The 17,092-nt window shown below is 43.8% G+C and overlaps 1 protein-coding gene across 2 annotated transcripts in view; it reads right to left on the bottom strand.

Annotated features, from left to right (window-relative positions):
• The window catches only part of CDK14 (cyclin dependent kinase 14), a 328,079-nt gene extending 314,783 nt beyond the window's left edge, over nucleotides 1-13,296 (bottom strand). The window contains exons 1-2 of one of the 2 annotated variants that reach the window (XR_012585470.1): nucleotides 12,845-13,296; nucleotides 6,441-6,472 (exon numbers count right to left, since the gene is read on the bottom strand). Coding sequence is in view for 1 of the 2 variants with exons in the window: in XM_074574642.1 (XP_074430743.1) it covers nucleotides 6,441-6,472; nucleotides 12,845-12,935 (123 nt within the window). In the remaining variant the exon portion in view is untranslated. The remainder of the gene's footprint in view (nucleotides 1-6,440; nucleotides 6,473-12,844) is intronic. The other variant, XM_074574642.1, reaches the window with a different exon arrangement.
• Nucleotides 13,297-17,092: the final 3,796 nt, after the last annotated feature.

Genomic DNA, 17,092 nt, shown 5'->3' with positions numbered 1-17,092 from the left:
CCTCCCAAAGGTGGCAGACTGGAAAAATCTCTATCCCACACACAAAGACCTTGTGAATCCCAGAATTGCATAAATGAAGACGGGCCTCCTGCAGCAGGCATCAGATTACATTATTGAGCTTTTACCTCCCTCTTTCCCCCAAAAAAAATTTGCCTGTGTCACGTCTCAAGTAACGTTTTACAAACAGCAACTTCCAATACTGAGTTGTTATATTCTGCCTGGAATTATGTTTGCTCTCATTTGCTTTGTGACATACGTCTGAACAGACCCATTCCTCAAGACACTTGAGCCACCTTTGTGCACATTTGGCAAAGTAACTTAAACTAGCAGATGAAGATTTTCTGACCCAGTTCCCTGGTATTATTTAGAAACTGTTTTGACACTTGTACTTCTATGTTTGTTTTCCAAATTCAGTTTTAGGGTTTTTTTATTCTTCTAGCATTACTTCCTAAATCTCTTTCCCATCAGCCTTCAGTCACCCATCACAACTGATAAGCACACGCTACCTGCTTGTCCCAGCATTACGCAGATGAGAACTGCATCAAAGTCATCATACACCCTAAGTCAAACCCAAGTTCTCAGCATTGGTAACACCCCCACCCCAAGGGCATTCAGGCCATTTATAAATATTGCCCATACAACACTTACTCTGACCACTTCTCCGGAAATTCCCCATCACAACACATCACACATCACAATATAAAGCAGTTCATTAGTCACCCGTCTCCTGCTTCCAAAATATAAACAAAGCCATCAAGAAGCAGACAGCTCAGCCATGGCTTGTAACGATTTTACTGTACCTAGGTCAATAAAGAATTACCGCACCCAAGAAGGAGGGACAATGAGCAGGCTTCCAAAACCCCTTGTATCACAGGCTCTTCCCTAATTCTGTCACAACACGAACCCCACCTTTTAAGTCTCCCAGGAGTGAAATAATCAATGTTTATCCCAAGATCCCACAAAAAGTAACACCGAGTCCCAAGTGGGCTAGATTTCTCTCTCCTCCATCTCCCATAATCTAGATCCCCTCCTGCAGGACAAGAAGGTAAGGATATAGTTCCATATCTATACTTCCTACATGCACTTGCCTCTCAAGCTGCTTACTATAAATATAACTTTTAAAAATGCACAAATGTTATTCAGTGTACTATGTGCCTTTTGCATTATGGCATTCAAATTCCTCTTGTTCATTCTTTACAGAGCTCTACTTTTTTCCAACTACACCCTTCCCTTTAACTCTTCAGATTCAAAATATTCTGTACACAAGAGTTCCAGTTCAGAGACGGGTGTCCTTTAAACCAAGACATTTTTCATGGCAACATCCCACAGAGGGAGTAGCTTTCTTGTTTGGGGGTTGTTTTTTTTCGGAGAGAAAGACTGTAAGAGCCAAGCACATTACAGAATCAAGAAGAAACTTGGCAAAACTCCCTCCCCTTTCACACACTTCCACTTCAAACACACAAAAGTTGTTCCATGAGCGAAATAAATGAAATTTGGCTTCCTCAGAGTTGGGATTCGAAACGTAGTAAGGACTAGATGAGTATTAAGGATTTTGCTGAGGTCAGAGTATTCATAACACCTCCAACCAGATTCTCCTAATTCGCAAGAACTTGCATTCCAGCCTTTCCATCAGAGGAGATTTTTATCTCAATCCCTCAGCCAGCTCACATGCTTTTTCATCAAGCATCTCGGCGTCTAGTGTCAGCCAGCTTCAAAGTTCCTGGGTGGAGTCAGAAAATATTACACACACAGCAGGCACCATCACAGTATCCTAATTTCCTAAGGAAGGTGGCCTTAAAATAAAAGATGCTCTTGATATTGGGCAGAACTGACGCTAAAATATCGCTAAAGAACAGCAATACAACTCACCACATAAGAAGCAATAATCACAGCAACTCATATTGATTTTGAGCCTTAAGATTATTTTGGTTTGATTTCATTATGACCTTGATATTAATTTATCTAATGTGCATACATTAGATAAGACTGAAGGTCTTAAACCATGATTTAAGTGCTTACAGAAACCACTAACAACAGAAGGACAAGAACCAACAGCTCGAGAGTGACAGACAATAATCTAGAAATAAATTGTAACAGCAAGCAGCTAACCGAAGGAACAGGTTACCAGCCTTGTGATGAAGCTAGTCGCAACAGCAACACTGGCTGTCATTCCAACAAATATGCTGCAATTCAGCCACATGATACTGGCCTTGATCACATTCATTTGAGTTAAAAAGAAAACAATTCCACCATTATAAGGCAGAGTGGACAAATTCTATAGTTCTTGTTACACTAATGGTCCAAAGACATCAAAGCAACCCTGCAGAGTTGGAAGTTATTACTCTAAACTTTGTCAGAGAAAAAAAAACTACTGGAGCACAAATAAAATGTTCATGCAAGGGCCAAACATTTGTTTATAGACCGCTCTTTGCATGTGACGCTGCTCCTGAGAAATATCTTGAGTCTTGGTATCAAGACTAGATAATCAGTGCTTTGTCTGAATGAAACAGATGCTTTCCCTGCCAGAACCTACACTCAGAGAGTGAAATTTAGGTTGCTTTGAAAAGGAGGGCAACTCTTTTTTTGTTCTTTTGTATTTCCCCCCCTCCTTTTTTTTTTGCAGTTTCCCCTCTTCAGAGAGCAGGTAACAACATTTCAAGACACAAGGAGAATCACGGAATCACGGAATTTTTCAGAGTCGGAAGGGACCTCTAGAGATCATCTAGTCCAACTCCACTGCTAAAGCAGGATTGCCTAGAGCACATCACTCAGGACTGCATCCAGGTAGGTCTTCAAAGTCTCCAGAGAAGGGAACTCCACAACCTCCCTGGGCAGCCTGTGCCAGTGCTCTGTCACCCTCACCGTAATGAAGTTTTTTCTCATATTTGATTGGAACTTCCTATGTTCCAGCTTGTGCCTGTTATCCCTCGTCCTGTTACTGGGAACCACTGAAGAGTCTGGCTCCATCCTCCTTAAACCCACCCTTTAGATACTTGTAAACATTAATAAGGTCTCCCCTCAGCCTTCTCTTCTCCAGGCTAAAGAGTCCCAGCTCTCTCAGCCTTTCCTCATAAGGGAGATGCTCCAATCCCTCAATCATCTTTGTTGCCCTACGCTGGACTCTCTCCAGTAGTTCCTTGTCTCTCTTGAACTGGGGAGCCTTACTCTCTCCCACACAAATAAACTAACTTTGAAAACAGGCAAGAACACCCGAAATTATGGTATTTCATGACAGAAGAAACCAATCCACAAACCACTGAAAACACTGAGAACCTTCCCACTGATTTCAGTAGGTACTGGAGCAGGCCCATGTTCCAGTTCCCACAATGTGTCCAGTAAACACTAGTATGAAAAAAAAAGTAGAAGGCTAAAGGTGTTTTGTGTTTTGTTTTTTGTTTGTTTGTTTGTTTTTTAAAGAAAAGCAGCACACTATTACTTTGCTGCTTTGAATGGAAGACTATACAAAAAGTGATCTGTATCCTACCCCTTTATTCACCTGAGTCTCTGGAAGATGTCATCTTAGGAAGGTAAATAGGCTATCAATGGTTTTAAATGGATGAATTCAAGTGTTCTTATGGACTGAAGTAAAGGCCAGCAGCATCTACAGAAAAGAGTTTTTTCATTCAAAACTGAATCAAAGGAACACAACAGCAGCTACAAAAAAAGTGACAAATGCTACACTATTCCTTCACCCTATTGTTGTGCTCTGAGCTTACGGGCAGGACTAAATGCACCACAAAGATCCCTGAAATGCTTCTAGAACAACTAAAAGTATATTCTGACATGCAACATATTCACAGGCTTTGCCATTCACGATTCTTTTGGTCCTGATTTACTAGAGGGATTAATTTCATAACCCACAGAAAGCAATTATATGATCCACTTGTCTGTCATGTTTGATATCTTAATTTTCAGTCGTTCCTCTTCAAAAGAAAGACGACTTCCTGCAGTGCTGTACATTTCTGAGCTACTGCGTGCAAGTGTAAAGTAGGTAGAGTAACATCTATTAGACAGCTCATTTTCCCCTCCCCGCTTCCTGAAGGACAAACAAGTAGCGTCAGGTCCCTGCTGGCCAGCTTCTGCTGCTGGTGCTGTAGTCACAGCTTGAAAGGCTACAACAGAGTCCTCCTCTACTGAGGAGGAAAGGGGAAACTTCAGGAAAGGGGAAACAGACGTTGGGAAGAGATACACAGCATCTTTCAGCAGCATGAAAGGAGAAAGAGTATCTTTTCACTAACTGTACAGGGAGAACATGCTGTTTGTTAAACGCAATTTATGTTTCAATAGTTGACTATATAATTTTTTGTAGTAGGAAACCTACAAAGTTGGAGTAAAACAGTGCTTGGACAACTACCTCCTCTCTCTCCTCCTCATCTGATGTTCCCACTTATTGTCATCGTAACTCTCTTCCTAACTGCATCCCTGGTGTATCAATACTACATACACTAGCCAGAAGACTAGGTGCTTTCCTGTTATATCAAGGTATAGTCTTAGTAGTGTTTTTCACGATAGCCTTCTGTAACCAACAAATGTGCCCACTCCTCTGCTCCCAGATATTGTCTCCCTTAGAGGTATGTGTCATAACAATCAGGTACACTATTGTTACTAACAATTGCTTTATCTTCTCATTTGAAGGATGTCTGAAAAGAAAGGAATTAAGTGATACGTGTGCAGCCCATTCTCTGATTCACACTTTAGGCTAGATAATTGCCAAGAAACGTTCCGTTGAGTTTGAAGAGATAACAAGGACAACATAAAATCTCAGCACACTTTTCTTTCTTCTAAGAAGCGTCACCTAAAATTATGGAACCAATTGATGCTAGTGTCACATCAAGCTCTCCCCTATTTACAGGAGATGCAAGAAAATTCTTTTGTGTACCCTTCCCACTAGCCTTCTCTTACTGCCTCTGTAGTAGCTCACATCAACAGTCTGTCACATTACATTAGAAACATATTTGAAAGATTTTTTTTTTTTCCCCAAACTCCCTGAACTTAGATAGAAATTTGCTCACATTGTTGTCGCGGGCGGAGTTGTCTCCTGTTCAAACGGAAAGCCAGGTTTAAAGATTGTAGATAAACAATCCTTGGGAATGGGAGGGAAAGCAAAATTGCCATCCTCATAAGACAGCATTTTTGAACAGATCTTTTCAAATTCTTTATCAAATTTAATACAAGGGACTTATTGGGTAGGTTATTATGCAGATACACAACTGCAGGCTTCAGAAGAAAGTACTGGACAAAAATAGACCAGATTTGTAAAACAAGGATTCAGAGTCTACAACCACGTATCCACATGGGTGTAACCAAGTTCTACCAGTGTTATAAAACAACAGTGGGGACCACTGTGTGATCCAGTGAGAGTTCCTGAAAACAGAGTCCGACCCCAGGGCTTTCACTTCTGACCCCAAGAGGGGTCAAGCCAAGTTACAGCTCTCTGTGACACACATCAGAAAAGTGCAAAACATTCATATCATTGTTGATGAATTTGAGCAGAGGGGTGTAAAACTCAGTGGAATCTGTTTAGAAGGAGATGAAGTTTGATCTGATCCAGTATCAAAGACATTACATCATCATTTATTTATTCTAGAATCTGGCATCACACAGCAGCTATCTCACTCTAATCAGCCAAGAATTTAAGCTTACAGCATGCAATGAAGAAGAAAACACAGAAATGCCAGAAGTGTCACATCAACACACAAAAATACAACCATTTGCTTCCAGCTATGGTGGCAGAGGGAAGTACAAGGCAAGCATTGACTGCAATACGACAACTCATCACTCCAAACCTACACCTCTTCCAACCTGCACTGCAAAACAACTCACACTGACCTAGAGCTCTCAAAGTCTATCCTAAGTAAAAGCAAGCACAAATCATGAGCAGCATATTTTACAAATTAATACGGATATCATATTGCAGATAGGTCAGGACCGCAAACTGATTACACTGAATAATCAAGTATCAGTTTTACCAATACCAGCTGCTGGTTTTGTGGTGGTGGGGGTTTTTTATTTCCTAAGAAGCATCTCAGTTGAGATATTCAGCAAGAAGCCAATGCAGCAGCATTTTACATAAGGTGTTCTCTCAAGAGTGATGGGTTTTGATTGTCTGTTACGATATAGACCTACAATTATAAGAATTACCGTGGGTAAAGTTCTATGAAGTATTTTCTCTGCATACAACATTTCCCTGCATGGAACATTTTTAAGTGAGTTTTCATACAACATTCAGTTTTATTATATTAAAAAAAACCACAAGTATTCCATTCAGAGCCTTCAACCAAAAAATTCATCTGGTAGTTATTTGGAAAATGAAAATATGTTCAAGCAATATGCATGTATTAACACAAACGCACATCGTAACAGTACTATCCGTCGGTTTCTTAAGTGAGAAATACTAAGGTATACCTGGACTACATAAGGTACAAAGATATTTAACTTACCTCATCAAAGCTGCTATCTTCTTTCTTCAAGGCTTTAAAACAAAAGGAAAAAAGAAATAGTTAGCTGTACTGCATTTCAACGAGCACAAAGTAACTAACACCAGAAAAGAGAAAAACAGAGCGGCATTCCTGTTATAATAGGAAAGAACAGGCTGGTATGAATAACAATTTTACACTCAAAATCTGAATCTGTAAATGGAATGTAGGACTGCACAGCGTGTTTCCAAGAAACTAAATTTACATATTTATGAAAAATATTATCCTCTCAGGTTAAAGAAAATACGAGTTCGCAAGTTTTTTTTTATTTTATTTTAATTCCTAGTGAGCGTGAAAACACTTTATGGAGAGCCTGACTGAACTTCAAAAAGGAAAAGTATAATAAATACCTAACCATGTATTCAGTTTGTCAAGTACTAAACCTTTATGGAATAGTATGCATTGTGGCATGCTTTTTTTTCTTTTTTCTTTTTTACAATATGACTTACACTAAAGCACAAGATATTTCTGTCTGTCTTACACTGTTATTCAGCAATTAATCGACAAAAAACAAAGAGGAAAACAGTACAGAAATCACGTGAACTGGTAAAGCATGAAAATAAAGACATGAATAGTTCTGAAGTCATAGCAAAGATTAATCTGATGAAACTTTTTCCTATAGCAAACTGGGTATCTTTATTGAAACATAAAGAAAATTGGTTTCTCCGAAATCTCCATTGTACAGTGTCAGTCTGAAGGTAGGAGACTGGTTCCTTTTAACTGTACACCACAACCAGACCAACCAGGGACTGTGTACTGCCTGCCGTGACCTGAAAGCGCTCTTCCTCTACTTCTCTTGAAGAGCTAAAATACGACAAACCGTTGCACTGATGACTGCACTATTTCTTTTCAGTTTAAATCACGAAGGTCTGCAATTTGAGGGAGGTCACCTGAGCTGACAGTACAGGTTGCGCGGTGGTGCCCCATAAGGCTCCCTCTTCATCACTTAAGCAGCATACAGTTTCTTACACTCAAAATGTGTTAATTTCTGCAGAAGATAAATACTTCAGCCCCTAGCACGGTTAAGGATCTAGACGCCAGTAGTTTCTTTGCTCTTTTAGATGTTCCATCTGCCTTCAAATCAGTAGTATTTTCTAAACCACCACCTCTTCCAAACCCCGTCTTCAGAAGCAAGAGCGTTGTTGGTCAAAAAAAACAAAACCCAAAACTGTAATTTAGCTGTATCACAGGCACAACAGAGGCAGGACATCACTGCAAAAAGTGCTGCAGCTCCACAACCTCTGCCATGGGCAGCAAGGCGTAAATCCCAGTTCTCCTTGTACAGAGAAGCAGGGATGGTCCAGCCTTCCTTTGCTTCCAAATCCCCATTTCTTTGGGACATGAAACATGTCTTCCCTCATATCTTTGCAGATTACTGTTTTACAATTACTCATCTAGATTTCGTGTTCAGTAAGAAAACAAACAAAAAAACCAAACTCTGGGATTTTGCTGAGGAGATCTGAGGCACACATTATGCATTTTTATCATGAAATGCATTTTTATGGTTTTGAAGGCCAGACAAATCGTTTTCAGTCTGCCAATCCCAAGTATCCAGAGCTATGAGTCAGGACATTAAAAAAAAAACAAAAAAACAAAAGAAAAAAAAAGGAAAGAAGAAACCCCGATGTGTGGAACACTTTAAAAGAACACACTTTTAACCTTTTCATTTACCTTTCGGGTCACAATGACATAGGAGCTATAAATTAGTATATGACACACCTAGGTCATGTTGACAAGCTTTTCTCCCTTACCAAAACACAAGATTTTCACATGACCAAAACATTCCAGGAATAGCCAAACAGCAGATAACCAAACAAAATTCACAATGTAACAGAACAAGAAAAGGGAATCTGTGATCCACTGTGTATTATTGGCTTGTCTTTAACTTCTGCCTTTGACTAAAAGGGTTTTTTTAACAATCTCCAAAAATAAGAATATGAGAGTTTTGGCCACTAACTTAATCAGATTCTGTTTAATAACAATTTCACTCTCGACCAATTCACTACATAGTATCTTCAAAAGAAATCATCAAAGCAGCATATTATATACAACAAATTATATTAGAAACATTTTTTTCTCATCAATGCAATCCTTTTCTTTTTAAGCCATTAAAAAAAAAAAAAAAAGCTTTGCTGACCTTAAAAAAAATAAACTGTTTACAAATTAAGGTCTCGTTATCTCAGGTATGTGAGCTATGTGAGTGTACATTAGAGGAGATTAGTGGAGATAACCTTTGTATTAGTGAGGAGCTAGTAACAAAGCCCAGGGATGCTCAGAAGGGCCACAGGCTGCTTTCAGAGCACTGTGAGCAATCTCAGCAAAGTTTTCTCTCTCTTTCTCTCTTTCTTCTTTTTTTTCCACCCTGGTGTTAGTTTTTGACTAAAGAGACTGCATAAGAAAACAGAAGTTAAACAGCATGAGCCAAAGAGGTATCAAATATGATTTTGGTACTGGATGAACTTCAACAAATGCACAGCCAAGAACTCTTTACATAACTAAAAGATGACAATAATTTTACAAAATTACTCATTATTAATTTTAATTATATAATTATCACAGCATAAAACTAAGAACCAAACCTAATTAAGGTTTAAATGCTAAAATAAACAGCAAGTCAACTGAATCTCTAAAAGTTGGTCAACATACAGTACAATGCGTTCGTTTATATGGACAACACAGTATGTAAGCAAGGAAATCAGAATTTTTAAACTGATTTGGATGCTTGTATAAAAATGGCTGCCAGAAACCTAACAATAAAAAGAATTCTGTAAATTTTTCAGATTCCTAGTAATATAAGTTCTTCATGATGAGATAAATTTTAAGAGGAACATTCCTTGAAACACCAGAAAACTTCTGCCAGGAGAAAGGGTACCTTAGCTGCAAAGATAGTTCATTTTTCTAGAACAGTGAACACGTAATTTCTGCAGTAAAAAGCCATCCTGTCTATTTTAGAATATTAACTTCAGTTTGGCACCATAGGCCATATGCATTTCCTCCAACATACCACGGCGTTGTACCGTCCTTCACCAGACTTGCACATAGCACAAGGCAAATGCTCAGGATGAAGGCTCGGAGGTGGACAGTTTCCCACACCACACTTTTGAGCTCAGCAAAATAAACATTCTCAGTACTAGCTACTCTAACAGTTAAGGGCAAGGGCTGAACCGTAATTTTGCAGGACGAGTACGAATAATACAGCCAGATCTTCATCACCCTCTGCCAGTCTCTGGGTGTAGTGGCTGGAAAGCATCAGTTCACAGTTAAGAAGATGGGCTAAGTCTACTTGAGGCTACGGTTGGTAGCAAATAGCAGCCCTTTGCTGTGCCCCAGGGATAAGTAAGCTGGTTTTAAGGGTATCTCTTCTTTTATCTAAAGATGCTGGGGAGTGGCACACCATAAAAAAAAATAATAAATCACCTTATAAATTCATTGCTGATACAACCTCTCAAATAGAGAGGATCGCTTTCTGCGGAGAAGGTGGTCCTGAAGGTAGCTTATTGAGCTACCCCCAGCTACAAAAAAACAGTGCTGCAGATGACAATTAGGATACATTTCCATAACTTTTATCCAACAAGCGAACATAAACTTTGGTGTCAAAATTAAGGGGTCTTGTAGCACTGGAAGAATTGTATTTGGCAGCTGGGATATCGCCAATGCAGGGGGGAGGCCTAGCAGTGCGTTACCGTTCCAGGAATGGCCATCAGGTGTCCCCTACAGCAGCATGTAAAAGTTTGACTTGCTGATTATTTGACTCAAACACCATGCTACTCGTGTATCATTTACACAGTTATGCTCGTGCTGCTATATTGGGTACTTAAACCTATGAAAACACATAAATTGCAGCAGAATAGGAAAAATTAAAAGATCATCACAGTTATTTCTAATGAAGCACAACTGAACAGATGACTGACAAAATTCCAGATTAGATACATATTAAATTAGTAATTTGTTAATCATACCAAGGAACCACCTTTTCCAAAAAGATCTGTAAAACCAGAGTGACAAGTACCCAGAAAGACTTTTTCTAATGAGGTTTTGGTTTTCTCTCCTTCATTTCAATATAAGAGTTAAGTACAGCACATGCTTTACCTGAGGATTTCCTGGTATGCAAGCTAAGAGCTTTTTTAAACATAGGCTTGCTTTGCTTGGGCTTATCTGTGGCTCTGGGTATCAGGGAGTGGACTATGCTCAAACCTCACACTGATAAGTTACAGGGTTTTTGCTCAAAGTGCAGTTACCAGAATGATGGTCAAAATATTAGGGGATCTGAAGATTGAATAGTCTTGCTGGTAGCAGCTGAGTTTTAATCACAAAACAACCACCACAAACAAACAAACAGGCACCCGACCACAGTCCTACACTGCTGTGCACACGCACAAAGAACTGGAGGAGCTGGAAGATGTAACAATCCGTGTACCTGAAATCAGACCAAAGCTCCCAAGGAAACGAAAAGGTTGTTTAATTTGTGAAAAATGACAAAAAGGGATTATCACCCAATAGAGCTGACTAAAACATGCAGAAATTACCAGCCAGAGGGGCCTTGCTCCCTAAAAGGCATTAACAGGACCGCCACTGCTACAACAAAGCAGCAACAAAGCAGCATCCTCATTCAAAATATTTTCTTTGTTAATGACTTCCACCATTAGTAAAACCCTTCCACGGTCCTGTATGAGAGCATCTCTCTGTGTCTATATACACACACAGAGACACGTGACAGACCAAACACCTGACTGCCTTTTTTTTTTTTTCTAATCAAAAAAAGTTAAATGCATTTTACAAGTTTGAGACCGATGACAGGTGAAAGCTATTTTCATATAGGGAGAGAGAGATTTATAACCGTGACTTGACATTCACTTCACAACTGAAACTTGGCATTGACCCTTGAAACTCTCTGGTTTACAAATATGAATGAGCTTCTCTCAAGTCTTTTTCATCTTGCAGTAGGACAATAAAAGATACTGATTTCAAATGCTATCCTACACTTCAAGTTCGCAGTCCCTAAAAGCTAAAGGTAATACACTAAATGCATAGACAGCATGTGAAAAATTATAATGCCTGCGTACTTTCATGCACCTCCTTGGCAGGGAGGTGGAGGGAGAACCAAATGCCACAGCTCACGGTTGCAGCACTGGCACTTCAGATCCTCTCACTGGGACAAAGCAGCGCAGAAAGTTGACTCACGTCTCTCTCACCAGCCTGACTGACAGCAAAGGAAAATGCCCCAATGGGTCAACTGATGGGTGAGGGGTGTGGAAGGGCCTTTATCGTGCTACAGAGCATCTGCAAGGATGGGGGCTGCTGCATCTGCTCGCTCATCCCAGCCACTGCCCATCTTCCGGCAGTAGAACCATAGAATAATAGAACGGTTTGGGGTTGGAAGAAGGGACCTTAAAGATCACCTAGTTCCAACATCTCTGCCCATGGACAGGAACACCTCCCACTAGACCAGGCTCCTCAAAGCCCCATCCAACCTGTACCTCCAGCTGCTCTGCCCAGCCAGCTTGGGGACGCCTCGCACCTCCTCTAAGGTACCTTCTCTCCCTGCTCAGCTGCGTGTTGATGCTGTCAGAGGGAACTGGCACTTTAAACAGCAAATTAAGCAAAGTTGCGCCAAAGACCAAGAGAAACACCAATCCGAGCAGACAAGAACTCTTTGCCATTGTTCTCGGTAACAAATTTGACTGCAAAATTAACTGGTGTGAAAACCAAACGTGATGCAGTGATACCGGGAGATAACATGCTGGGCAGCTGCATTCAGATAACGCTACCTCAGGATGCTTTATGTCAGTGAAAGAACGACAAGACTTCGCAGCAGATGACAGACAGACTTCTTTTGTCTGGCCTCCCAAATCACTGGGCCGCCGCTATCTGCTTCAGCATCTCACGCCTCAATTTAAAACAACGTGCAGCCCGAACAAAAAAAAAAAAAATTACCAGAGCTGCAACAAAATGAAAATAACCGTTTGCTTTTTGCCCAGGTTTCTCTTCGGCAACGGAGGCAGGCTCGCCAACTCTCACGTATAGTTTTGTTTTTCCTAACCTATTTTGGGCTAACTCCATGACAGACCCATGCAGCGCTGCCGGGAAAGAGCTGTTATTTTCCCGAGCTTTCGTCCCAAGAAACAGGGTTTTTTTCGGGGCCGGGGCGGGTGTTTCCAGCCCTGCAGGGCTCAACCCGCCGCCCCAGCGAGCCCCTCGCCCGCCGCCGCCGGCCACCCTGGCCCCGGCCCGGCTGCTGGGCGGCGGCGGCCGCGGCTCTGCCCGACCACGAAGCCACCCGCCCTCCGCCGCCGCGACCCGACACCCCCCCCCCCCCGCCTCCCCGACCCCGGGGGCGCCGGGCATCGCCGTCGGGGTGCGGGACTCACCTATTCGCCCGAAGCTCTCCGATAAAGTTCTCCGCAACTTTTTCATCCTGCTGATCTTCTCGGCCGACTGCGAGTCGATCATGTCACACATGAAGGGGGGGGGGGCGACACACACCCCCCCACTTCGCGCTCGCCAGGCGCCAACCCCGCTTCCCCCACCACCACCACGACCGCCGCCGCCGCCCCCGCCCCGGCTCCGGGGCTCCCTCCTTGCCCCGGGGAGCCGCCGGGCGCAACGGGACAACCCCAGCCCCGCCCGGGGAAGGAGCCCTACGCCGCGGCGGCGGCGGCTGCTCGGTTACCCGCCGCTCGCCTCATAGCTCCGTCCCGCCCCCCTACTCCTTCCCCGGGCTGCCCCGGCAGAGCCAGACGCGGCGGGGAGGGCGAGGGGTGCAGAGAGATGGAGGAGTGAAAGGAAAGTCCGGCGAGAGGCTTCGGGAACCAGCGGAGGGAGGGACTGAGGGAGGGTGCGCTGAGAGAAAGGAGGAGGAGGAGCCTGGGCGGGCAGGGGAGCCCCGCGCCGCGGCCGGGGGGGAGGCGGCCGGCCCTGCCCGTGAGGAGCCGGGCCCCGCGGCCCGCCCCCGCTCTGCCTCTCCCCGGCCGGCGCGGCGGGACGGGGCGGTTGCCGGGGTGAGGCGAGCGGGAGAGGAAGCGGCGGGGGCGTGAGGGGAGGGAAGGCGGGGAGAGCCAGGGCCGGGCCGGGGGACGCGGGGGCGTCCGGAGCGGAGGGAGCGCTGTGGCGGCCCCCGCCGGGCGCCGTGAGGGTCGGGGCAGGGGCGTGTGTGGCGGCGTTCGGGGGGCGAGCGAAGGCACCGCGTCCGCCCAGGGCTGTCGGCGGCCCCGAGCCGTCGCATCGAGGTCTCTTGGCGTGGGGGGGGACGCGCTTCGTCCTGCCGAGGGGCCGAGGCAGCCCTCTGCTCTCCCGGGAAGGGCCGGTGCGGGTCGGTGTCGGTTTGGCGATGGGAGAAGGCCCCGCCGGCCCAGTTTGGGGTGGGTGTTGGGTGGGATGACGCCCCAGCAGCCCTGGTCAGGCTGGTGGGAGAAGGGAGCCTTGCCCCACGTAGGCGCCCAGCCCTTCCAGTTGAAACCTGGGCTCCTCTCCCCTTGCTGCCTCAAAGCACGGCCGGATAATACGCCTTCAAGCGCGTTAGCCTGCGACTTAATGAGTGTTGGGAGCTTTTGATCTCGTTAACTCAATTGAACCAACATTATTGAAAAATAAATCAGTTTAACCCATCAAGATGGATGGCCGTGTCTAGTCTAAAATATAAAGTAGGTACTTTTCAAGAACAATGCACATTAGGTAACACATTTTAGAACCCAGGTTTGCATGGTTCAAACTGTATTTTAGTGCACGTTATCTGGTTAAAATGAACTTGGGTTTTAATGGGGCTGGCTAACGCAATTTACGGGGATTAAACGGTGTCCAAGCTAAGAGTTGTTGACTCAATTTCAGAAGCACGTTTGTCTAGACAAGTGTGTAGGTGAGTTGGGTTCAAGCCATCTGCAGCTCTAAGCTCTGGGGTCGGACCTTTGTATTGCAATGCAGCAAGGGTGGCAAGTATGCGGCATCTTGAGGTGGAAATCTATCTATTATCTACTATAATCTGCTAGTTGAGCTTGTGCATGTGCCTCTTGTGGCATACAAGATAATGGGGAATTGTCCTGCTATAGAGTAGTACAATAATGCTGGTAAAATGTCTTACGCGCAAACCCTGAATCTACAGATAGGTTGATAAAAAGGCTTTCAGAAGTGTGAATCCTGTTGACCCTGTTAGCATCTTTGAAATAGGAGCTAAAATGTCACTTTTAATGCTGGCTATGTCATATTATGGAAGGGAATTGAGAAGGGGTGCAAACTGAAATGAGCAATGCAGGCAGAAAGAGGAGAAATAAAGATTACGAAGAAACAGACGAGGGGGCTAGAAGGAGAAGGGGACGGAGGACACAAGCACTTAAGGATATTTTATTCAGTCAATGCAAAAAATTACATTTAAGTCCTTAGTAATAGTTGATGGTTTCCTCTCTGTTAAATCTGATGTTAATATCGGTGAATATTCCTGCTCTGCATGGGGAGGAAAATGCCATCATCGTAAATAAAATATTCCGGTCCAGGCACTGAAGCTGCATTTAGCATTTGAGCCCTTTGCACTTTCCATGCGTGCCATTCACGCTGGGCAGCCCTGCTGCCCGGCTGAGACTTGTACCAACACCTCTATAATTCAGTCTGCAGCTTGCTTTCAGCAATTAGGGATATCGTTTCTGAGAGCTTCTGAGGAACCTATAATTAACTACGCTTAACTGATAGATGCTATGTTACCTAGTGAATTAGCCTAGTTACTAGCACCTAGTGAATTTGGAACAATATTCCCATTTTCCCTTCTATTTCTAGGTAACCTATGACTTTATCACTTGTGGAGGACAAGCCTCTGCCAGGCTACTGCAGTGGGTTCACCTTTCTTTGACAGAAGCTCAGGCAACCTAGAATTTCTGACAAGCATCTGGCTTTGCAGCTGCTTGGGAGTGATCTACGAGAATACGTCAGGGTCTTTTAAATGAAAGAAAACTGTGCCTAAATTAGACATCAGTGTGGTGCCAGTGAGACAAACCCAGGCCTCGTCTGCCGAAGATCGTACAACCTCGGTCCGCAGAGGTGCTGCACAGACTTTCTCCACCAGAGGAAGGATGAGCTTGAAGCTGTGTGCAGATCCTCAAACTGCACGCTGTAGTTTGTGTTATTCTTCCCTCGGTGGTCTTTAGTTGACAGAAATATTTCTGTTAAAGCCCTTCTTTGTTCTCTCCCCCACCCAAGCCTCTTCTGTTTCCAAGGGCACTAGTGTTGAAAATTGATTGAATTCAGGAATGTGGAATCACTTGTGTAGCTTTGATCAAGCTCGTAAGCTGGTGGTTCTTATTTTTCTTCTCTGTATTTCCATCACCCATCTCAGGAAACCAGTAAAGCAGAAACGCGCAATTAGCAAACCACAGAGATAGTTGCTATTGTAATGATGACGTTTTGCTTCCTTGTAGGGGCAGGCTTTCAGCTCTGTTTTTGTGTTTAAGTCTTGCAATTTGTGGCATAAGAAAATTACCGTGAAAAAAAAAAAAGCTAAATAATATTGCTGTTTGCTGCCTTCTTCCACAAGCCTCTACCAAGTTAAAGCATGTTTGCATTTAATGGGGCACCTGGATTATAAAAAGCCAGGCACTTTATTTACAGTGTCCTTTCTCGCATCAGCTCCCCAAAGATACATCGTAAACAAAAACCTGCGTGCAGTTACTTTATGACCCCAGCATCTCCTTGCCTGGCTTTGGTAAGAATTCACTACAAATCCTGACCTCTGCCGCCGCCACTGAGTCATGCTGAATCACTCTGCAAATGTAAGGATTATCAAGGGCAGGAAAAATATTTGCCAAGATATCACTTGCAAGTTGGACAACAGGAAACATTTGCCTCCATGCATCCTGCGAGCCAGCCAGCCTCGTCATTTACATGTTTCGCACTGAGGTATGGGTTGGGTTTGTTATTTCTGAAGAAGGGCAGACAGCCGGGCTGGCAGTTTGTTCATTATTGTGTAAAATAACATATTGTTTGAGACTATAAGCAGTGCGGTCGTGGGCCCGGGGCACGGGGTGTGCCAGCAGTTTCCTTACTGCAGATGGAGCAGCCACGGTTGCCCTATTCATTACTTGCAGGGTAAGATGAGACGACAAAAAATAAATCCGCGATGCGTGGTGCAGATGGTGGCTCAGGGTGTAACGTAGAGCTCTGCGCTTCCCAGATCTCAGGGCGTTTGCTGTTGATTTTACAAAGTGATTTTATGTGGTCTGAGCTCTCTCTAAACCCCAGTGTTTGTGTCATGTCCCCCCCCAACATTTCTCCATAGGGGTTCTTGAAAGGCAGTGTACTGAAGTTACATTCCTGGGCCAAGTGTTTGAATTTCCAAAACCTTAGGAGCACGTAAACAAGCAGCATGTGTTTGTGGAAGAGGCAGTTAACGCCCTTGGTTTGGAGTGTTACCTGGGCAGAGTTAAGCCCTTGCCTCAAGTGGCTTGCCCAAGGAGAGCAGCAAGGCTCTCTGGAAGGATGAAATAGCCAGTGAAACTCCTCCAGGGAGAACGCAGTCTTGCCAGGCCTTCTGCTGCCAGTATAAAGTAGATCTTCATAAATCTCCCCGGCTGGAGATGTTCTCCGTTAGGCCAGTCTGCTCACCTTGAAAAGATCTCTCTCTGCTGCAGCGTCTGGGA

Source organism: Larus michahellis, chromosome 2 (assembly GCF_964199755.1).
Source record: "Larus michahellis chromosome 2, bLarMic1.1, whole genome shotgun sequence".
NCBI lineage: Eukaryota > Metazoa > Chordata > Aves > Charadriiformes > Laridae > Larus > Larus michahellis.
Note: the sequence above shows the minus strand (reverse complement) of the source record. Positions and strands in the feature narration are given on the sequence as shown.